The 23394-nt window shown below is 38.0% G+C and overlaps 3 protein-coding genes across 4 annotated transcripts; 1 reads left to right on the top strand and 2 right to left on the bottom strand.

Moving 5' to 3' along the window:
- Positions 1 to 401: 401 nt before the first annotated feature.
- Positions 402 to 3027, bottom strand: LOC137729981 (malate dehydrogenase-like). 2 transcript variants are annotated; one of them, XM_088677269.1, is made up of 7 exons: positions 2944 to 3027; positions 2293 to 2451; positions 2017 to 2192; positions 1650 to 1927; positions 1240 to 1375; positions 1025 to 1136; positions 402 to 647 (listed from the first exon to the last, which is right to left on the bottom strand). In XM_088677269.1, exons 2-7 carry the CDS (start codon positions 2423 to 2425, stop codon positions 553 to 555), a joined length of 930 nt encoding a protein of 309 aa, XP_088533395.1. In that variant the 5' UTR covers positions 2426 to 2451; positions 2944 to 3027; the 3' UTR covers positions 402 to 552. The 2 variants fall into 2 exon arrangements, with proteins under 2 accessions (XP_088533395.1, XP_068325143.2); XM_068469042.2 differs by having other exon boundaries at positions 2639 to 2981.
- A 9977-nt stretch (positions 3028 to 13004) lies between these two features.
- On the top strand, positions 13005 to 15686 carry LOC137727285 (uncharacterized). The gene is made up of 3 exons (XM_068466150.2): positions 13005 to 13554; positions 13733 to 14080; positions 14961 to 15686. Exons 1-3 carry the CDS (start codon positions 13195 to 13197, stop codon positions 15456 to 15458), a joined length of 1206 nt encoding a protein of 401 aa, XP_068322251.2. The 5' UTR covers positions 13005 to 13194; the 3' UTR covers positions 15459 to 15686.
- A 5097-nt stretch (positions 15687 to 20783) lies between these two features.
- LOC137730043 (myb family transcription factor IPN2) lies at positions 20784 to 23278 on the bottom strand. Its single transcript, XM_068469110.2, has 6 exons — positions 22791 to 23278; positions 22625 to 22701; positions 22447 to 22507; positions 22243 to 22309; positions 21940 to 21982; positions 20784 to 21803 (listed from the first exon to the last, which is right to left on the bottom strand). The coding sequence occupies exons 1-6, from the start codon at positions 22972 to 22974 to the stop codon at positions 21126 to 21128; spliced, it is 1110 nt and encodes a 369-aa protein (XP_068325211.2). The 5' UTR covers positions 22975 to 23278; the 3' UTR covers positions 20784 to 21125.
- Between the last annotated feature and the right edge of the window lie 116 nt (positions 23279 to 23394).

Genomic DNA, 23394 nt, shown 5'->3' with positions numbered 1-23394 from the left:
GGGGAACGAGTTTGTTGTGTAAATCAGCAACACATTGTATGCAGCGAGGCAGTATAAAATGAATCCAACTAATCCAATCTATTCCATTTTGTCTACTGGCTGTTGTGCGACACAATCCCAGTGTTGAATTTTCCAATTTCATATTTCTCTATCAACACAAAGTCCCAGTGTTATATCTTAAGTTTCTGCAAGGGACTTACAAGTAATTAATTGATGAGGAGAATCTACCCATGAACCCGATGTCCGTGCTCAATTCCCTTCTACATAATATCATTGTATAGAAACCAAAAAAATCCCAAGTGATCAACCCCCAATCACATCCAATGTTTTCTCAAATAGGTCTTCTGAATATATTGCAGTAAATACTTGATATGAGCATGTGCATGCATTGTGATGAACAATTTAGCCAAAGAAAAACTAACAATTGGATAACAAATCACATACTGTCTACAACTACGTAGAAAACAAATTTGTGTTATTAATTTATTTGATGGATTACTGAGCCCGTCCTAGGCTCCTATCATTATTCCATGAGATAAGAAAAGTTCATTTTCAATTAAGACATGAGTAGGCCAACGATTTCTCCTCAATGAGCTCTTTTGCAGTTGCATCCAACTTCCCCCTCGAGAACTCGTCAATCTTGAGTCCTGCATTAAAAATAAGAAAGCGCTCAATCAGCGAGTGCACTCAAACAGCCTCATAGAGGATTAGTTGTTACGTATCGCAAACTTTCACGAACACTTTAGAATAGAGAATGCTGAATGATCCGATGGAATCGATACGCGGTTAGATCTATCCATGAACTCTAATTTGAGATTGCCTATGAAGTTTTTAGCAACTAAAAGTTATCAGTTCAGTGCATTCCATAACCTATCCCAACTTTATTTTCCAGAACCATTACTGTATGAAGATATTTGACTATCCTTAATGACAGTACTTTGTTGCTGCCTATGCATGATTTGAGTTCAAGACTCAGGTTTTTAATCACTAAGGAAGATAACAACGAACACAAATTATAACTTACCCTGCACAATTGACCATTGTCCTTTCTCACATGTAACAGGGAAGGAGTAAATTAGGCCTTTCTGAATTCCATAAGAACCATCAGAGTACACTCCCATTGAAACCCATGTCCCCTGGATGACAGCAAAGAAATATTAAATTTGTATAGATTATATGAAGAAGCAAAAATGCCACTAGCTTTGAAAGAAAATAATATTGATAAAGATAACAAGAAACCTTAGGAGTCCCAAGAACCCAATGACGTATGTGATCACAAGCGGAACTTGCAGCAGATAATGCACTTGATAGCTTCCGAGCCTTAATAATGGCTGCACCGCGCTGCTGCACAGTGGTGATGAACTCGGTATTTAACCTAAAGAACAACCAATAACAGCATATTAGAAGCAAATTAGTAAGTTCGATGAGTTGGAAGATCGGAGAATTTGTACCTCCATGGTTGAACAAATATACACCATTTCATGGAGTTGACCCTTATTAAAAAATTAGCACAAAATGGATGAAGAATTTGCGTAAAGGAGGGGAAGCGTTTCTAGCTTCTAACACTCCCAAAACTATCCATCTTATATACCTTTTTTTCATTTCATAATGTTTTTAGTGTGTTTTCGGGTCAGAAAAAGGAGGGTTACCATTGATCATTAGCCACAAGTTCCCTGACAGGCTTCTCTTCACTGCTAGTTGTGACAGTTGCATGATTAACATCAGGATACTGAGTTGAAGAGTGATTGCCCCAGATGATAACATTCTTCACGTCACCAACGTGAACGTTTAGCTTCTCGGAAATTTGTCCCAAAGCTCTGTTATGATCTAGTCTTGTAAGACATGTGATGTTCTTCTCTGGAATTTTAGGTGCATATTCTTTCAAGATGAGTGCATTAGTGTTTGCTGGGTTGGCAACCACCAGAACCTACACGGTAAACTGGTAACGCATTACTAAAATTCTTCGCCAAAGAGAGAACAAAAAAGTATATACACGCATTTCGTACGGCTTCTCACCTTGACATCTGAAGCAGCATGCTTTTCTAGTGCTGAAGCTTGAGCCTTGTAGATTGATACATTTTTTGACATCACATCCTTTCTTTCCATACCTTCCTTCCGCGGGAACCCGCCGACCATAATAGCAATATTGACATCTTTACAAGCTTCCTGAGCATCGGTTGTAGCAACAACACCTACAGACATGTACAAGGTAAAGTTTAATAAGAATTATCCTCAAAGGGAATATCAGTTTACGATAAATTCGTGTTCAACATCAGACATTATAAAGCATACCTTTGAGAAGAGGAAAGGCAGCATCAATCAGTTCCATTTTCACCCCATTCAAGGCTTCAGCTGCAGGTTCAATACCAAGCATGTGCAGAATTACAGGCTGGTCAGGGCCTAGCATGACCCCCCTCGCAATCATCGGTACAATAGCATACCCTATTTGCCCTGTTCAACATCAAGCATGAATCTTCAGCGAGTTTTCAAGATTTCGGAACTACGCAAGTTTTACATTTAAAAGCACGACCCTTTTCATAATCTCAATAAACTGAAAGACAATTATTACAAATGTATGCCAAGTATTTTCAATATCATGAAATTGGACATCAAGATTAAGCTATAAATTCAGGCATGCCTGCAGCACCGGTGACCAAAACAGTCACAGGATCCTTCTCCATATTCAAGAAGCTCCACATGTATTTTATGAGCTTCCAAAAGAAGACAATAGTGAACAGAACAACCAAACTTTTCTGAATCAGTACAACATTCATATTCTCCATTTTCTGAAGCAGTACTACAATCCTCTCCATTTTTCTCAGAAAACAAACAGGCATGCAACAAAGAATTCTCGTTAAAATCAAAACAAATCCAATCCTATGTTTATATATATCTCTAAGAATACCATCAATCAAACAAAGAATCTACAGCCTACAGGGACACCTCTTCAACAAGGCAATCAGATACCAGAACAAAGTCCACAAGATAATGTAAATACAGAATTTTTTTTATTAATTATATATTCCAAAGAAAAGAACCTATACGTCTTTCCGTTTGGTCTATGCAAGAAACTAATAATAATAATGATATGAAATCTTGGAAAGTAAAATAATCGTGTTAGACTTTGGGAGGAGATTTGGGTTTTCTGATCATTAACTAGAATACCAATTTTAATGATTTCATAACAATGAAGAAGTAGAAACGAAATTTCGAACTCATCTCAGTATATCCACATTTTCTATAAATCCAAACCGGGAAAAATACTGGAAAAAGAAAGTTAATTTTGAAAAATATGACCATACCAGCGGCACCAGTGACAAGAACTCGAATAGAACTTTTACCGGAATATTTCTTGTATTACTTATTCTGAAATATATACATGTACAATCTACGTTCCACAAGGAAACAAAAGCTTTAATACAAACCTACTTAAAAAGGACTCCTATTATTTACATTCCTTTTTTCCTAATATTGACTCATGATCAACACTCCCCCTCAAGTTGGTGTATAGATATCACACATGCCCAACTTGACAAGTGAGTCATCAAACTCTCGACTACATACTGCATGAGTTAGAACATCTGCAAGTTGCTCATCTGAACTCACAAACGGGATCGATACAATCTTCCTTTCAAGTTACTCTTTAATAAAATGTCGATCAACTTCCACATGTTTTGTTCTATCATGCTGTACCGGATTATCAGCTATATCTCTCGCTGACTTATTATCACAGTATAGTCTCATGGTCTCCTTTGGCTTGAATCCAAGCCTCTCAAGAAGTTTTTGAAGCCAGAGAAGCTCACAAATGCCGTGAGCCATCCCTCGAAACTCGGCTTCAGCTGAGGATCTTGATACTACCTTCTGTTTTTTACTTCTCCATGTGACTAAATTGCCTCCTACAAAAGTAAAATATCCCGAAGTAGACCGTCTGTCACCTACACTTCCTGCCCAATCAACATCCGTGAACCCCTCAATCCTTAAATGTCCATGCTTCCGATAGAGAACTCCTTTTCCAGGTGCAGACTTTAAATAAGCTAAGATACGCATAACAGCAGCCATATGATCTTCACTCGGTGAATGCATAAATTGACTTACTACACTTACTGCATAGGCAATATCTGGTCGTGTATGAGCCAAATAAATTAGTCTCCCTACAAGTCTCTGATATCTCCCCTTATCAACCGATTTCTGATTCGGATCCAAACATAGATGATGTTTTTCAACAATAGGAGTATCAACTGGCTTACATCCCAGCATACCAGTTTCTTTTAACAAATCCAAAACATACTTACGTTGTGACAAGAAAATACCTTTCGACGATCGAGCAACTTCGACTCCAAGAAAATACTTCAAATCCCCTAGGTTCTTCATTTCAAACTCAGCCGCAAGATTTCTCTGCAGCCTTGAAATCTCATCACAATCATCCCCAGTAATAATCATGTCATCTACATAGATGATTAAGGCCGTCACTTTTTCCTGTCTCCGTTTGACAAACAATGTATGATCAGAATGACTTTGGTAATACCCAATCTTTTTCATAACTTGAGTAAACTTATCAAACCATGCACGAGGCGATTGCTTAAGCCCATAAAGAGACTTACGCAACCGACATACTCTGGTACTTCTACCAGCACTGTACCCAGGAGGAAAATCCATATATACTTCTTCCTCCAAGTTCCCATGAAGAAAGGCATTTTTCACATCAAACTGTTTTAATGGCCAATTCATATTAGCATCTAAAGATATCAGAACTCGTACCGTATTCATCTTGGCAACCGGAGAGAACGTTTCTTGAAAATCTACACCATATGTTTGGGTGTATCCTTTAGCTACCAACCTTGCTTTGTACCTGTCGATTGATCCATTGGCTTTGTATTTGACAGTAAACACCCAACGACAGCCAACTGTTTTTTTTCCCTCTGGTAAAGACGTCACCTCCCAGGTATTATTCTTCTGTAGCGCCAACATTTCTTCATCCATTGCGTTTGCCCATTTTTGATCCTTTAGAGCCTCCTTCACACGGGTTGGTACTTGAGTAGCCTCCATATTGTCCACCAAAGTCTTGCGCTCTGGTGCAAGACCATTGCATGAGACATAGTTGGCTATTGGATACTTCACTTTGCCTTCCGGAGAAAACCTGTTAGGAGGCACACCCCGATTTTGTCTCGGTGGTAGCTTATATGTATTTACATCATTACTTGTATTAGTTACATAATCATCCACAATACGTACCTCAGGTATATCCAGAGAAGATTCATTGGGCAGCACTGTGGAGCTAGAGAGAGAGGGGGGTACATTAGTAGGCTCGTCAACAACCTGTCCTGACTGCATGCTGCTCTCGGTGACTGTTGGAGATTTATCACTCTCGGGATCACTCTCATCTGGAACCGGTCCTGACTGCATGCTGCTCTCGGCAACAATTGCAGATTTATCATTCTCGGCATGTATAATCACTGCCCCATTATGCACGGCATCAACCACAGGGATTCCTTCCAAGTCCAACCATTTCAGATCATCACTAGAGCTCTCCCCCTGGGGATCTGAAAATGAAGATACGGGAGCATAAAAATACTCTGATTCAGAGAAGGTCACATCCATGGTAACATACATATGACGAGTCGCAAGGTGATAACATTTATAGTGGTGAGATGAGAAACCAACAAACACACAGCGAAGTGCACACAGATCCAACTTAGTGCGATGAATTTTCTGAATATGCACGTACGCCACACACCCAAAGACCCGGGGTTGGAGAGTATGAGAAGACACCACAGGAACATGTTGAGTGAGGACTTGAAACGGAGTTTGAAAATGAACCACCCGAGAGGGCATACGATTAATCACGTAGACGGCATAAGTAACAGCTTCATGCCAAAAAACCTTAGGAACAGAAGCACCCAGAAGTAGTGCACGTGCCGTTTCTAAGATATGGCGATTTTTCCGTTCAGCCACCCCGTTTTGCTGTGGAGTATAGGGGCAAGTTGTTTCATGGAGAATGCCTTGATCACCAAGAAACTATGACAACTCACGATTAATATATTCACCACCATTATCAGAACGAAGAACTTTAATCACAGAGAAGTATTGGGTCCGAAGCATTTGAGAAAAATTCCGAAATACCATACCAACATCACTCTTATTTTGTAACACATATAGCCACGTCATACGAGTGCAATCATCAACAAACGTAACAAACCACTTAATCCCAGAAGAAGTAATAACCGGAAATGGTCCCCAAACATCAGAGTGCACAAGTTCAAACGGTAAAGCTCTTTTATTCATACTAGGCGGAAAAGAAGCACGATGGCTTTTAGCAAGAATACATACTTCACAATGTAAGTCTGATTCATTTATTCCACTAAATAAACTAGGTAACATATGCCTTAAATACCCAAAAGATGCATGGCCTAACCGACGATGCAACAACCACACTGCTTGTAAATTACTAGACCGGGACGCGCAAACTGCATTTGCTCTTCCAGAGACGACGTCGTCCACGTAGTACAACCCCTCTCTCTTAGTGTCACGCCCAATTATCTCCTTGGTCTGAATATCCTGGAGTAGACAAAAAGACGGATACATTAGAACAACACAATCCAATTGTTCAGTAACCTGTGGTATGGATAATAGGTGATGGGATAAAGACGGAACAAGCAAGCAATGATGTAAAGGAAGTGACGGGGTGAGATGCATAGTGCCGGCACCACACACGGGTGCCAAAGTACCATTGGCAGTGGATATATTTTTCCTGTGAGATGTAGTCATGTATTGAAACATATTTTTATCATATGTCATATGATCTGTTGCCCCAGAGTCCAGAATCCAACCTGTATGGTGCTGTTTCTCGGAGGCTAAGAGAACATGTCACATGGTACCTGTGTCGGACGACGAGGCACCCTGAGTACGAGTCAACAAATTCTGACCAGAGTCACCGGGGCTAGGCACGGCTTCCTGAACAGTAGGTGTAGCCGCAGCAAGGGAGGCACGGCCTCCACTGGACCCGGCTGCTCCACGCTCCTTGGCACGCAATTTTTTCTTTAACTCTGGGAACCAATCAGGCACTCCATGCTTAGTAAAGCATGTATCCTCAGTATGACGGGTTTGTCCACAGAAATTACACTTCAAATCATCTTTATTTTCTCGGTTGAAGGGACGAGAATTTAAAGATTGATTAGAAGAATTACTAGAACGATTTATACCAGCCGGCCGAGAGATCATTGCCATGGACGGCAACCCTCCTTGATTGTTACTTCCACCCATCATGGTAGCATGTCGTTGAGCTTCACGTCGAACAACAGAAAACACCTCTTCAACAGAAGGTAAAGATTGAGTACGTAAAATATCACTACGCACTTTATCAAACACATCATCCAATCCCGCCAAAAAAGCGTACACACGATCAATCTGAACTTCTTCTCGAAGCGTCTTGAGATCCACAGCACATACCATCCGGATTGGTCTCTGCTGATCTAACTCCTGCCAAACGGACTTGAGATCAGCATAATACACACCAACTGGCCGACCCTCTTGACGGAGTCTGAACGATTTAACCTTTAATTCATAAATCTGAGAAATATCTGACCCATCATAGTAGGTCTGAGCTACCTCTTCCCACACTTCTTTAGCAGTACGTAGGTGAATGAAAAAACCCATAATAGTAGGTTCCATGGAGTTGATCAACCACCCTTTTACTATTGCATTCCCTGTCTCCCACGTCTCATACTCAGCACTAGCTTCAGCCGGCTCCTTGATACTCCCAGTCACAAAGCCCTTCCTACCGCGTCCAGCAATGTGCATCTCCAAAACCTTGGACCAAAGAGGATAATTTGATCCATTTAACTTCACGGTATTGGGTACAGCAGACGCATCACTCTGAATAACGATAGGATTCACGACTTGATTATTGGTTGAGTTACTGCCCTCTAACCGCATCACGCCACTGCCTCCTGAGTCCATTCGGTTTTGCTCACCAAATCACCAAATCAACCCAAAAAAAAAACACGATATACGTACACGCAACCACACCACACAGGCAAAAAACTGTGCAGGACACGCAACCACACCACACAGACAAAACTGTGCAGAGAACACACCAATACCGTAGAACAGACAAGCAGTAGACAAGTACAGCAGCAAGGCACAGCAGCAGCAAGGCACAACAATAGACAGAAGCAGACTGCACACACGGCAGCAATACACAACAGCACAGCAATACACAGCAGTACCACACCCACACGGCAACACTGTTTTTCTGCAGAAGATTTGCAGAAATTAGGTCAACCAAGCATAGCGGAAAAGAAAACTAGGGTTTTTGGCTCTGATACCAAATAGAACTTTTACTGGAATATTTCTTGTATTACTTATTCTGAAATATATACATGTACAATCTACGTTCCACAAGGAAACAAAAGCTTTAATACAAACCTACTTAAAAAGGACTCCTATTATTTACATTCCTTTTTTCCTAATATTGACTCATGGGTTTTTGGCCATTGTTGCAAAAAGTAGTTCTGGATCGAGAAAATGGGTGCAATTAGGAGTGAGGATGAGTGAGAAAAATGGCGGTGAGGATTGAGGAGGTTGTTCAAAATAATAGGAGTACCGTGGTTTTATAAATGAGAAGGAGATGAGGAGGTAAAGATTACCATGACGAGAATCGAGGATAAAGATAATCAGATAACCGTGATAATAGGAGATGAGAGCGAGACTGTCAACTTACACAATTACACAGTAAAAATAGAAATTGTCGCCATGCAAACACTAGTAGGACGTCCACTTTTAACGATGTCATATCAGCGACCGCGTCACCGTGGTTTGTTTGGCTTTTTTTTTTTTTTTTTTTTTTTTTTTTTTTTTTTGGAAAATTGAAACAAAAAGTTTTAAAACTCTAGCTGCTCTATTTATAAGTACAAATTTAGTTTATTTGGAAGCTATTTGGTACCATTTGTTTTAATTTTTAGCTTTATCATTGATTTAGAGATGGAGAAAAAATATATATACAAACGTATGTGAAACTAGTAGGGGTTGTGTTGTTGCCCTCGTTAGAGAAAAAGTTTCAATTGTTTATGATAGGGTGCAAGATCGAACATTTCTGAAAAAATAAATGGAAGTTGGAATGCATGTAGAGATTTCAAATCCAATCTAAATTTTACGTACTTTTAAATTTGGTCTCACAAAAGGAAAATCTTGAGTCCGTCATTGGGTGAAGGAGGGTGGTGGAGCAGAGGAGGAAGAGATGATGAAGAATTTATGAAGTGTATAAAGTGAAAACAATATAAAACTGGAGGAGAAACCCACCAACCACACCGCCCAAGAAGTAGGAGGAGGCAGGGAGAGGGAGGCCTCTGATGAATGAGATGGAGCATTGGAGGCTCCAATCAGATATGATTGTGGTGGAGGATGTTGAATTCCAGGACCAATCAGAGTCGGCCAGGTCACAGATGTTGGAGCTTGTGGTGCATGAGGTGGTGGTGGTGGCGGTGGTGGAGCAGTGCGATGTAGGGATGGCATATGTGTCGACACTGATGAAGGTTTGTTGGCCATCAAAGAGTGATGCCAAAGAGACAAGAATGCCTTGGAGGAATTGTTTCCACCCAAACTTGATTGATTTTGCACAATTATTTGAACTAGGGAATTGAGGAGATTGGTCCTCAGAGTTTCTGGGTCTTCCATGTTTGGATTGAGGCCAAAAGGGGTTGGATCAGCAGAGCATCTTCACCAGAAGTAACTAAATGCACAGACTTTTAATTTATTTTTCACACGTATTCTTACGACACACTAATTTAACAGATTAATCATCCACGAGTCAAATTTCATTTAATTAAATGGAACCAGATAAAATGAATCTGTAGTTACCTTCTTGCAGATGTTTCCTCATAGACACAAGGTATGCACTTTCACTTAATTTCAAAAATGTATTCAAGTAAAGGGCCGGTTTCGTTTTGGGACCCGAACCAAAAACCAACCCCGAATCCTGATCTCGAAAATGTCAGCCCGTATTTTATGTCCCGATCCCGAACCGAAACTTTTAGAATCCCAAAATGTGTTTTGGGCCGGGTCAGGAAATAAATGAGGTTTTTTTGGTTTCGGCCGATAAGCTGTGGAGTTGAAGCCATAATTCCAACAGATGCCCCAAATACATAACCCAAAATCAAAAAGCCTAATTCAAAATTTTAAAAACCCTAATTTCAAAAATGAGGAATTAAACGCAATTACACTAGGAAAAACATCAATCATACATTTATTTCAACTGGAATTGAAATGAACAATTGGACCCGTTAGGGTTTCCGATCTGGTTGTGGAGTTGAAGAATGAGGTCATAGCCTTACAAGGGGGTTTCGAAGATGGAGGACATAGAGTGAGAGGGAGAGAGGGAAGTCGAGAATGGATTTAAATTCATCCAATGGCCATCATCTTCTCAAACATATGTAAAATATAATTAATTTATATAAATATATATATATATATATCTACTGATTAATAAAACACTCATTGTCAATCAAAATCCTATGAAATTACCAGTTTAACTATCTAATTAAAACAGAACATGAATAAGAAATATAGGGTAGAAATGTAATTTCACACAACCAAATTTTGCTGTTTTTTTTTTTTCAAAGTCTCACCTACATGTAATTCTAACATATCTCTAATTAAAAAAAATTAAAAAATTAAAAAAAAAACTTCTCACTCTCACATTCTCTATCACTCTCTTCCTCTTTCCTTCTATTTCAAAAACAAAAATAAAAAAAATTTCTTATACACTTTATGTGTGCCTATATGCTAGTATATATAAATTAAAGCCGATTCAGTTTGGGATTACTGAACTAAACAAAACGTTTTGGGGCCCGAAATATGACATAGAGGCAAAATGATCATACAAAAGAAATATGGAGTATAAATTCTGAATCTGAGTTAAGGAGTTACAAGGTTATGAGATGGGGCCCAAATCACATGTGGAATGACTATATTCAGTCAAAGTGTCACTCAAAGGTGAGTGAGGAGTCCCCCACAAAACAGATGTGGCAGGGTCAGAACTCGACACATGTTCAAACTTCCTTTTTCTGTTTAGTTATTTTCGCATCTAAATGTACTTCTTCGGTACGATGAGAAAGCTAAGACAAACCATAACATTATGTTAAACTTTGGACCAAACACGAACCCAAGCCCTAAGTTCCTAGCTAGTTATTTTTTAGCATTGAGATACACATGTTTTGGGTAAAGATTCAAAAGTCTCAAGACATTGACGATAATGGACAAGCTTGGCATACTAAATTCATATGCCGCATCGGCTGAAATGCACACTTCCATGAGGATCTAAGTCAATATGGCAATTACAAGCCCCTCCCAACCAATGAAAACCACACTTGAACGTTTTCTAGTATTATACCAACAAACAAAGAGAGAGCTTGGCTTGAAAGATCACCCAGACCTTAAACCCATCACATCCGCCGCTCCACCACCACTCACACACACCCAACCTCTCCTCAATCAGTCATATTTCCTTTTCTTTGATGCCGACCTTCCACCACCACCACCACCAGTTGCCTTGCTCATTTCATTTCATTTGTATTTGTCAAATTGGATTTGGGACCAGCATCCGGCCCCGACTCTTGCAGGCCCCACCTTCTCCCCACTATCCCCATCAGAGCTCGACAGCCGGCCATCTTCTCCTCACTATCCCCATCAGAGCTCGATAGCCCTGCCACGTTGACAAATTAGGGTTAATGTTAACTCTTCTATCATGCGAAAAATTGGTATCATATATATTCTGTGGGTTGGGAGGGCCCACTTTGGTAAGTGTGAATACGTGTTTATTGTTTTGACCGAGAAAAGAATCAAAAGATGAGAGGCAGATCCTTGTTTTTGGATTTGATTTTGATAACTGATCTGAGACTTGGAGTAATTAATTAATATGTAAAAGAAGATTTGGTAGATTTGTCCTATATGTGATTGGGTGCAAAGCCTGCATGCATTCAGCCTAGGTTACCATAATAACCTTGTGTAAATTTACGAGAAAAAATACTCTCGATTACGCATTTACCCAACGTTCATCCATATGTTAATTGAACATGATCAATCTTCTTATATTTTAGTTTGAAAATTCTTCTTATAACATTGCTAAATGGTTTATAGTTGTTGTTGTTATTAGTCCTCATGAGGTCTCAATGTAAAAGATTCAACGTCGTCCGATTTTTTTTCAATTTTTCATTCAGACATTTAGTCGTGCACTTGATAGGTATGTCGTTATCTTCTTAGTTCTATCGACAACTTTCATTGCCTGATGCCGAGCATCACTTGGCCCAGGCGTGTTGGTAAGACTTGTCTCAAGATCTATTGAGCATCACTTGCCAAGGCTTGCCAAATTCTACCTAAAAGTCATTTTATCGAACAGTTTGTTGACATACTCAAGATTGCATACTAGAATGCCATAAGGTCCTCCAGAAACGTTCTTTATATGTTTTTCGACTTCCATAGGATTCCGGGATCCAGAGGAACGAACTAGGCTCCATGCACATGTTTGTATTACCAAAAACTAAATTATTGTCATTGTGTTCGTACTACAACCATATACACAAACTATGGTATAAAACGATATATGCCATTTAGCAACTCTATGTTTGCACTTGCCAAAAACCAGAATAAGAAATAATACTCCATAATTTTCTAGAAAGGGCATAAGGGTCCTTCACTGGTTAAGACATGAAATAGAGACAGGCCAACCCAAATAAGCCGGTAAGAAGAGAGGCTTTGAGCGGCTCAAGAAGGAGAATAATGAATATAGAAATAAAACGACAAGAGAGAGACACCTAAAGAGAGCAAGAATAAAGTAATAGACAGGCCAACATGCGATAGTGTGGTTTTATCGTATGGTAATATTATAGTAACTAAAATTTTAAATTAAATTTGGTAAAACAAATAATTAAATTATTAATTAAATATCGATTAACATGCTTATTTTGTATTAATGATATATTATTTAATTTACAAATTTAATTTAAAATTTTGATTTTCCTGACATCAACTCTTGGACAGACAAGCTGTCCCTTTTGTCTCTCTCATACCCATACAATCCCTCCCTCCTCGCTCTCTTCCAATCCAACCTTCCCATAATATGATCTCCCTCTCTTTTAAAACCTCACAACTCCAAACCTACATTAATTAATCCATTCCTTCTTTCCATCTTTCTCTTCAACCATGTATCTTCATCTTCCAAATCAAACAACTATGGCTTCTAAAGCAAGGAAGAAGCAGATATGGTGTCCGCAGCCACTGACGCCACTCATGGAAGGGCCAGACCCGGAAATGCAAGAGGAAGGTGGCAAAAAGGAGAGCTCTTGGGAAGTCATTCGTGAATGGTTTAGGGCACAAAAGGGTGGTCCTCCTAGTCACGGGACTAATTTGTCAGCCTCGGGATATGGCAGTGGTGGTACTATTCCAGCCAAAGGACAAGACTTGAGGCTCTTGCTTGGTGTTTTAGGCTGTCCTCTCGCTCCAATCCCGCAAGCCAATGACCCAATTGATCATCACCTCCTTCACATTAAAGACATCCCATTTGTAAGTAAAAACCCAACATTATATTATCATTGTCATTATCTTATATAAGCGATACTAGAACAGAGGGGTGTTGAGCGCAGAACCTCAAATGCATGAGCGAATGTTCTCTCAATTTTTTGGTATATATTGTTTAATTTAGGTTTTTTTTTATTTTTTTATTTTTTTTAATAATATGTAGGAAACTTCCATAGCGCATTACCTTATACAGCAGTATTTGGCAGCCACGGGGTGCTTGAAGCAACAGAAGTGTAACAAAAACATGTATGCAAGTGGGAGCGTGAAGATGGTTTGCTGTGAAACGGAGGTTTCTGCAGGAAGAAATGTGAAGACATTGGGAACAAGAAGTGGGGAAAACGGGTGCTTTGTTCTTTGGCAGATGTTGCCTGGAATGTGGTCTTTGGAGTTGGTCGTTGGAGGCAACAAGGTGGTGGCTGGTAGTGATGGCAAGACGGTTTGGAGGCACACCCCTTGGCTGGGTACTCATGCAGCCAAAGGCCCCCAGCGCCCGTTGCGCCGCCTCATACAGGTATACAAACAACGCCGTTCTCACAATAATCTTCCGACATAAATCGTACCACTAATTAATTTATAAAAAATATAAAAATAAAAATAAAAAACTGAACCTACGCTCGTTATATTTAAGAAATTTTCGTAAATGCTACATGTTAATGATTCCTATTATGATTTTGGCCACAAACTACTTTTGATTTTGAACTATAAAGAGGAAGAACCGTAGCCTTCAATTATTCGAAATAGCCTTTACCAAACAAAGATAGAGATTGAAGGAACAAATCACAATCCCAATAAAATGGTATTTGGCTGACAATGATAGAGAAACACTGTTTCATGCCTTCCCTACAGACTTTTTTTTCTTTTCCCTTTCTTAACAGCTCCAAAGGGACCAGAATGGCACGTGATGCCCTTCTTACTTCATATACTGGTCATATGTATTATATACATCCAAGAATACCACATATGCTGAACTAAAGTGTCTCTGTATTATTTCTTGCTTTAACTTTTTCTTTTGCACTTTAGTAAGTGCTGCCGGATCTAGTGTGTCGGTGGCTCATACCAACATTTTTTTCACAACTTAATATCATAATTATCAATACTTTGTAGAAAGGGTTCTTTTGATTTAGTGTTGAATGTTTTGTTAGGGATGAATATACCCTTTAAATTAAATGAGGAAATTTTTTTAAAAACCTTGATTAAATGCATTATTTGATTAAATTATACATTTTGAATTAGAAAGCTTGCATTGCCCCCATAAAAACTTGAATTCATAAGAATCTGTTTGTCCATAAAAAAAATCAAGTGTTGAGATACACATTCGGTATCAAACTCATCACACTACCTACACATTTGGTATCAAAAATTTAATAAATATCTCTATATTTAATTTGCAGGGCCTAGATCCAAAGAGCACAGCAAGCTTGTTCGCCAAGGCACAATGCTTGGGAGAGAAAAGAATCGGAGATGATGATTGCTTTGTACTAAAAGTCTCCGCCGATCGAGCGGCTGTGATGGAAAGAAGTGAGGGTCCTGCAGAGGTGATCCGACATGCATTGTATGGATATTTTTGCCAAAAGAGTGGCCTCCTCATTTATTTAGAGGACTCACACCTCACCAGAGTTGAAACCCCAGAAACTGAAACTGTGTACTGGGAGACCACCATAGGAAGCAGCATTGCTGACTATAGGGATGTCGATGGTGTGCTCATTGCTCATCAGGGCCGCTCGATCGCCACAGTTTTCCGGTGTGGCGAGGTGTCGATGGAGTACACAAGGACTAGGATGGAAGAAGCTTGGAGCATTGATGATGTTGTGTTTAATGTACCAGGGCTTTCCATGGACTATTTCATTGCTCCTGCCGATATATTTGATAGTACTCTACCATCTCCATGATCATTAACTTTCTACTCACGTACTGATGGAGCTTAATTACTAGGATGTTAGTTTGGTTTTAATTACAAAAATATTGGTGGGTACACTTTGTTAATGTGGTGTAATATTTTGGGTTTTTTCTTCCTTTCTTCAAGTTTATTATGTAGTATGTAATAGGGTTTGAAGCCACTAAGTTTAAAATGACAAATTCAAGCATGGGGTCGAATAAGGGATCTTTTTGTATTCTAATCTATTGCATTGTCTTTTTTTTTCTCCTTTCTTTTTTTTTTCCTGAATCTAATGAATTTCAAAAATATAGGTACACGCAATCAGTAATGTAATTAATATTTTCTAAATGCATGTTACATTCACTATAGGAAATGTAATTTGTAAACGTGATTCCACACAAAATTATTAACGTTCTCCAAATTTATGGTTGGTGGTTTGATAAGAAAAAATTGAAATGAAGAATTGTCCTTCCACAATGGATGGGTGGAAAAAATCAAAATCAAGAAAAGTGGCTAGAACATGAAATATTCAACTTCTATCCAGAGGTGGGCTACCAAATCTAACAGAGTAGCCCATGTGTACTTTTATTTTTACATCGGCCGGACTAAATTTCGGTTTCAGACATATTTTAGACCTTTTGTCATGAGCAGGTTCAAGTATGAAGCCCACCAAATCCGTGGTTTAAAAAATTCTCTAAAACAAAAAATGAATGGATGGAGGAGGTCATTTGCAAGCCTTGGTTGTTGAGACTCGTGAGACCGGCTCCACATATAAAACTTCCGTAATTTTGGGAAGTTGTTTCTAACATGTTTCAAAAGTATTGCCTCAAAACAACCAAGCATGCCTAACATATTAAACAAAATCACCATATAACATAATTATAAACAGAATAATATAAAAAATGTGTGATGTTATTCACAATGTCAAAAGTGCATACGTACTAGCTAGATCCATGCACAGAACAATAGACTGGTTGGGCTACTCCGATCCTTTTTCAAATGAGAAAATATTTAACATAAATAACATCAAAGATGATTCTGAGTTTTTGGATGCCCATGGTGAAATTCACTAAAAAATAAAGTTTATGGCTTCAAAATAATCCATAACTTAATTCAAAGACAAATTGGAAATTGGGTTTAGACTTCAAGTAACTCCAACCCAATAATATAAGAAAATGACACTTTTGATTTTTCTAATTTGTCTCTCATTCTCTCAACTCTATATTTTTTTTCTTTTGAACACGCTACCAGCATGATTGTTTAATGCACTTATACATTTTCTTTATCAAACAGTCATTTGCCACAATAATGACTTGGTGTTGGAATATTTTCTTTAACTACCGCACCTATTGGGAGAAATCCCATTGGTACCTAATGTCTCCTAGTTACTTATGGATTGCTTGGAAATTCAGTTGGGATTTTGGAATATTAACTTATCATATATCATGTGCCTACTAATGTTCATTGTTCCAAAAGTCCCCGCCTAGGCGCTAGGCGGCTAGTCACCGATCTGATTAATGCCTAGACGTTTGAAAATTAAGAAATGACATCTAGACCTACTGAGGCGCCCGCCTAGCCTGACCAGACCAGCATAAGTCGCGACTCACTTAGACAAAAAATGGATAACTTTCATCTTACATTTTATTTTATTTTTTTCAATAAGTTGTAAGAGACTTGTTTTATACTTAAATGAACACACATTATATCCTTATTCTCCATGTTTTCATTATGTTCCAATACTTCATAATATATATGTCATTCTATTTTGTAGTTTATGATGAAATTATATATATTTTAAGTATAAGCTGACATTTATTTACACAAAATATAATAGATTTACGTAATTTTTTAGTACCATGTGGGCCTATATTGACATGTGGCGTACAGTCATTGTCTACGTGGATGCCACATCATCAGTTAACGGAGCATTTGACAGAAAACTTAACAGATGTATGAGAGTGTCTCAAAATTATGACGAAAAAAAACTTTATGTACCAAATGTTGAAAACCAAGAAACTTAATCGTAGTAAACTGAGATTAATTCGGGTAGTAAACTGAGATTAACCCATGAATTGAATTTAAGTAATATGAGCAAGAGGTTTCCTAGTCTATTTGGACTTAAAATAAGGATGTATAGATGCATAAGGATTCCTAATAGTTACGTTATGTACGTTGTATAAGTATGAGTCGTTGACTCCTTGTTGGTGCTACGAGCATTAAATATAGTACTCTCATTCAGTATTGTAACCTAAGGTGTGTAAGATTCGTCAACAACAAAAAGAAAATGTCTTTGAAACCCAGCGATCCAGGTTAGTACGTAAATTACCAATTGTGCAACTTAGATCTGTACACATCTCAATTTTTTCACATAAATAATGCACATATTTGTAGGATTTATCTGTTATATGTGCAGCATATTAAATACAAAGCAGAAGTTCTTTTTCTTGTTAGCCGATATGTGCATCGATCGAACTACATTATTTCAAGATCATCACTACTCCCTACTCGTTATTATGCCAATCCTATAGGATCAAACACACACTAGGTGTTTTTTTTTTTTTTTTTTTTTTTTTTTTTTTTGGCAAATTTTGAATTAGCTAGAAATTATAGGCTTCTTTGAATATACTAGCTAGGTTAAAGGTGCAGTGTCTCTTTGTCTCCTTAATTTATTCCAAATGGATCAAATAAACGTTAATTGCTTCTTTGTTTTTATTTCAGTGGTTGCTCTCTCCTTTGGTAGGGGGTGAAAACGCATAGAGCCAGCCATGCCATTTTCAAGAGGTGGTGGTTTAGTTGTGGGCGTGTCGTAACTGATCAGTACTAATGTTTTACCAGGGTCCATGTATGTACACGAGAGAGAGAGAGAGGGCCGCCCCCCGCTCCCCCCGGGGGGGGTGGGTGGTGGGGTGGGAATAAAAGAAGCTTCTGGTGTATACTTCGTAAGCAACAGGAAAATTATTTACTAAAAAGACCCAAAGTTGTCAAATGAGTAACATGCAGAATTCAAGGTACTTATGTTGGACAAGTACTGCAAATGATTTGCATTTGCATGATGGAAGGATATGCCTTGAATAACAGCTTCTTCAAATCATAATCATATGCTGATCATGATTCCTTATAAATTGCAAAAATATTATTACTGCATGCAAACTGCTGAAATTATATAAAAAGAAAAACGTTATTAATCAATATAGCTTCATATATAGCCATGATCATCATCAGCAACTTTTGATGCAATGAGAGTACCCTTTAACTTTGCCCACATAAAGATAGAAGCTTCCTCGATATGTGCACGCGTGGGAGTGCGTTATATTCTTCCTTGCTTTTAGGCTTTATCATCTTTTTCTCCCTCTCTCTCCCTCTCCCTTCAATTGTGTCTATACTGAGATTAGAGGTAAAGGTCGCAAATCAATCTATTAGATTGTTAATGGATACTTGTTAAGATTTGTTTAATTTGATATCATCATAATATATAGGTGAGATTGGTAGTGGTGATTATGGTGTAAGATGAAATTAAACTAAATAAATCTTAGTGAGTATCTATTAACAACCCAATGAATTAATTTACCACTTCTAATCAGAGGGGAGCTTTCCTGCCAACTTGCAGTGGCTAGATTTTTCTCTGCAACCAATAAAGCCAATTGTGGCACCACTTTCTTTTTCCACACACGAAAGAGAACCCCCTCTCACTCTGCATGGATCTAATCTATTTACTTAGTCCTTAATGGGATCACCTGTTAGAGGCAGTTAGAGGCACACATGACCTCTGTCTTACTATAATAATATTATTAATTGGAATCCATGCATGATTGCATGTGGCTTGTAACCTAGTGGATAGAATGTTGGGTTTCTATCCATGCATTCTGGGTCCCTAAATTATTGTAATAATTTTGAATCCTCCCTCCCCTTAATAATAATAAAATTTAAAAAGAAAAAGAAAAACAAAAGAAGCCATGCATGATTATCAAAAAATCAAATTAAGTGCACCAATCAAAAGGACTTTTTTTCTTTCTTCTTTTCAATAAAACTTAAACACACAATACTGACATACTTGCTAACACATTTATATTATAGATGTGAGCTTTATGATTACATGTAGGACTCAAATCTATCAAACAGTTGCATCAACAAGTCTTTCAGTTTGTATGTATTGCGAGATAAAAGTCAATTACTATATATGTCACCTAAGTTAGTAGTTGTGTTAAAAATTGTTTAATAAAGTGGATGAAGTCATGTACATACTTATTGTTGGGTTAAGAAAAAAATTGATGAAAGGTACACTTGTCGTCCTTCTTGTATGACACCCAAGGAATGTGAAGGACTAAAGAGTGAAAAAGGAGCCTTGAAAGATACTTAGATACATACTATTGGTCGGCTTCTTGTAGGGAATTCTTTCTCATCTTTAAAAAGGAGCACGTCCTCCCTTAAGATCTTCCTATGCCAAATGAGTATTGTTTCTTAATAATTATATAATCAATTTGTTTTCTTTACTGTGCTCTATGCATGTGTTCGTTAGCGCGCTTATACTATTTTGTATTTTATTGGGAAATATGTTTTGTTAAATTCTTAGTTATTATCCCAAAGGTTTTGTCTGCAACAAGAAGATTAACTAACTTAAAAAAGCAGCATCATTGCTACTTGCTAGTCTTCATATGTGATATAACAATAGAATTAGTCTAATAAACATGGGATCACATTGACCATATACTATTTACTATTACCATACCTGCAACTCAAAAAATGAAAAGGAGAGAGAGAGAGAGAGAGAGAGAGAGAGAGAGAGAGAGAGAGAGAGAGAGAGAGAGAGAGAGAGAGAGAGAGAGAGAGAGAGAGAGAGAGAGAGAGAGAGAGAGAGAGAGAGAGAGAGAGAGAGAGAGAGAGAGAGAGAGAGAGAGAGAGAGAGAGAGAGAGAGAGAGAGAGAGAGAGAGAGAGAGAGAGTGAGGGGAGGGGGACAAAAAAACGTTCAAGTGCATGGCCTCACCCTAATATATTATGGAATTCAAACGCTTGTAAAAACCAAAGTATCCTCCAACCGTAACATGACCTAAGCTATAACGTTCTTAAGACTAAACGTTAATTAGGAACTAGAAGTTGCAGTTTAGTTTCTTTTAATTAAAGAATGCATGATGAAACCTTTAAATAAAATATCTTGATTAATACCTACGAGAGACATGAAAGTTTGCACTCTGTATATGAGACTTGAAAAGTACAATCGAAGTTGTATTACTTGCAAGTAGGGAACAATATATTACTTTGCTTTCTCAATCATACTTAATGAACAAAGAAAAAATACCTGCAGGTTTTTATTGTTTAAAAAAGTTATATATTCATAACTAGTATTCAGGAATTAATGTTGCACATTGCTACTCATATATGGTACTTATTCATGTCAAGATCAAATTTTCCCATGACATCCATAGAAATGTGGAAATTAGGTATCAAGCACTTACAAGGATCACATTAAGTTACAAATGTGCTGATAAATTTAACAGTCTAACTTTATAGGTTTGCCATGCATGGCATTTATCATACTTTAATTTAGTAGAAACCTAATATGACGTAATAACCATCATGAACATCCGGACAAGAAAAAAACAAAATAAAAAGAAAACCTTCATGTCGTGCATGGACCAAACCCTAGATCGATCTCATCCTTCAAATCTTAATATTGATTTTAGTTCACCCGAAAGGTGAATTTCTTCCTTGTCGAATACCACAGTTAATCATGGGGTTCATCCTGTCCGAGCCTAGTGGTGCTCTCCGTGGCGAAGGCCTTTCGAGTTTATTTGCTGAATCAAACTTCTTGTCATCTCCTTGTAACATTGGCTTGGATTCGTAAATGTCTGAAATAGAATCGATCTCTGAGCCTCTCTCGATAGATGGCGGAGCAATTTGAATTGAATCTGATGATTTGAAAGGATCATCCTGAGGTCCAATACATGACGCGGCTGTTCCCAAGTCTTGAAGCCGGAGATCGTCAGACCAAAGCAAAGGGCTCTTGCCGCTACCACTATAAGGGCTAGGCCTTTTCTTTGATCCCAAGCAAATGTTATTGTCATTAGTCGGCATGAAACTGTGATCAAGAGGTGGCCTGTCCAAGTTTTGTTGAAGATCGAGGTGATCTCCTCCATATATGTTAAGGTCTTGAAAAGATGGAAAGTTGAGAGAAGAATTGAAATCTTTCAACGCACCCATGTCAGTAGGGTTGACACCTTGGTTTCCAATATTACCCTTGTAACTTCCTGCAGCAGCAGCTGCCATATTGTTCTCACCAGCAAGTGTTTGGCAGGCTTTCTCTAATATGCTTTGCATGTACTTTCCCTGAGCCTCGATTCTCAACTGAAGGTGTTTCTGGACCTTTTATATATATAGTACAACGTATTATAATCAGGATCTAGGTCATCCATGCATGAAATATATGTACAGAACATTAATTACTTTTGAATTTTGATCACTGATATATTTAGGTACTAATGCTTGAGTTGAAATATACCTCCAATTGTTCATGCAGTCTTCTCTGCACCTCCATTTGCATCCTAATCGCATCAACCATGTTGCAATTAATACTATTAGATACAGTTTTTCACATACATTCCACAAGAAAATGCAAAACCCCCAGCCCACAACAAAGCATATGAAAGGATATACCTAGCCAACCGAGTTTTAAAATTAATAACAAATAATTTCTTTGCATAATTGATAAAAATGTTATACATAATTTCTTCAAGATATTAAAATTACTAAACGAAAAAAAAATATAAGAGAAAGAAAAAGAATAGAGAATATATATACATACTCATTCATACTGCGGCCTATTATGGCAGAAGAAGATGCACTATTTCGTTGGAGATCCAGTGGAGATGCTGCCATGAAAATCAATGAATAGAAATCAGATATGCCACATGAAAACTAAAATTTGTTAATGAAAACAGTCGAAATTTTATACATGTATGTATATGTATTGTAAGGAACCCTAGAAAGGAGTCATATATACTCATACCATGATCCTTGATTGAGTGGTCATTGAATTCCTTGTGAGGTTGCTTTCCAAGCCTAAATTTCTTTACAAGTAGGAAACAAAAGAAATTAATGAGAAGAATGGAAAAGAGAGAAAAAGAAATATCAATAGCCGACCGAAAAAGTTTGAAAAAAACATTGTGTGTGTATGAAAATTAAACCTGGAGGTGGCTCTTGAGGTGATAAAGTGTAAGACCCTTCACACCCATAACCCTCATGATAGTTTTAGGTGTAGCCTCTGAAAAATTAAGAGAGAAATCAATGAGCTTATGTGCATAATATGCATGAAAGTTTCATATATGATGAAGCTTGAAATGGTGGTATTACTGTCTGGTCCTCCAAGCTGAGTGACAGCATCGACAAAGCGTTCATGGAGCTCGACAGTCCATCGGAGACGAGGCTTAGGGTCAGTGGTGAGGACAAGGCCAGAGTCCCCTTGGACACACATGGGTCTGTCATGGGAATTCATAATTGATGGCTTCTTGTGGTGTTGGTGTTGCTGTTGGAACATTATTCTCTCTCTCTCTCTCTCTCTCTCTCTCACTCTCTCACTCAGAGTTGGGGGCTCTGGGAATACCCAGAGATTCAAGAACAAATGCGATGCAAATAGGGAAGAATAGGGTGCGGTTTTGAAGAAGAGGAGGTGGGCTGCCTTTGGTTTCTCTCTCAAGTACTAGAAAGCATGGGAGACAAGCTAACCTTGTATAAAAGAAAATTGTTTATCATTTAAAAAAAATTAAAAAAATTAAAGCATACCCTAATCTACATTGTGCTCTTTGCCAAAATATTCTCTCTCTCTACACCAATTTTACGCTAATTATACTTACGCCAGAATGTTGATTATATATATTATAATGTAATTAGAGAGTATTAATTTGAGTAGCTTTTTTCTAGTGGCGTTTCTTTAATTAGTTTGTTATTTCCAAAAGAG

The sequence above is a fragment of the Pyrus communis genome, chromosome 10, assembly GCF_041283825.1.
Source record: "Pyrus communis isolate YQ-2024b chromosome 10, ASM4128382v1, whole genome shotgun sequence".
In the NCBI taxonomy this organism is placed as follows: Eukaryota; Viridiplantae; Streptophyta; class Magnoliopsida; order Rosales; family Rosaceae; genus Pyrus; species Pyrus communis.
The sequence above is the reverse complement of the archived record's forward strand: the minus strand, read 5'-3'. Positions and strand labels throughout refer to the sequence as shown.

Bases quoted from the DNA above. Each gene is read 5' to 3' on its own strand.
- LOC137729981 (XM_068469042.2), bottom strand. From the start codon at position 2,837: ATGCCTGTTTGTTTTCTGAGAAAAATGGAGAGGATTGTAGTACTGCTT. The intron at 2,452-2,638 runs GCATGCCTGAAT...GATGTTGAACAG, and splicing joins TTTGGTCACCGGTGCTGCAG to GGCAAATAGGGTATGCTATT. The intron at 1,928-2,016 runs GTGAGAAGCCGT...TTTACCGTGTAG, and splicing joins ATGCTGCTTCAGATGTCAAG to GTTCTGGTGGTTGCCAACCC.
- LOC137727285 (XM_068466150.2), top strand. From the start codon at position 13,195: ATGTATCTTCATCTTCCAAATCAAACAACTATGGCTTCTAAAGCAAGG. The intron at 13,555-13,732 runs GTAAGTAAAAAC...AATAATATGTAG, and splicing joins ACATTAAAGACATCCCATTT to GAAACTTCCATAGCGCATTA. The intron at 14,081-14,960 runs GTATACAAACAA...TTTAATTTGCAG, and splicing joins CGTTGCGCCGCCTCATACAG to GGCCTAGATCCAAAGAGCAC.
- LOC137730043 (XM_068469110.2), bottom strand. From the start codon at position 22,974: ATGTTCCAACAGCAACACCAACACCACAAGAAGCCATCAATTATGAAT. The intron at 22,702-22,790 runs GTAATACCACCA...TTAATTTTTCAG, and splicing joins TCAGCTTGGAGGACCAGACA to AGGCTACACCTAAAACTATC. The intron at 21,983-22,242 runs GTATGTATATAT...TGATGCGATTAG, and splicing joins ATAGGCCGCAGTATGAATGA to GATGCAAATGGAGGTGCAGA.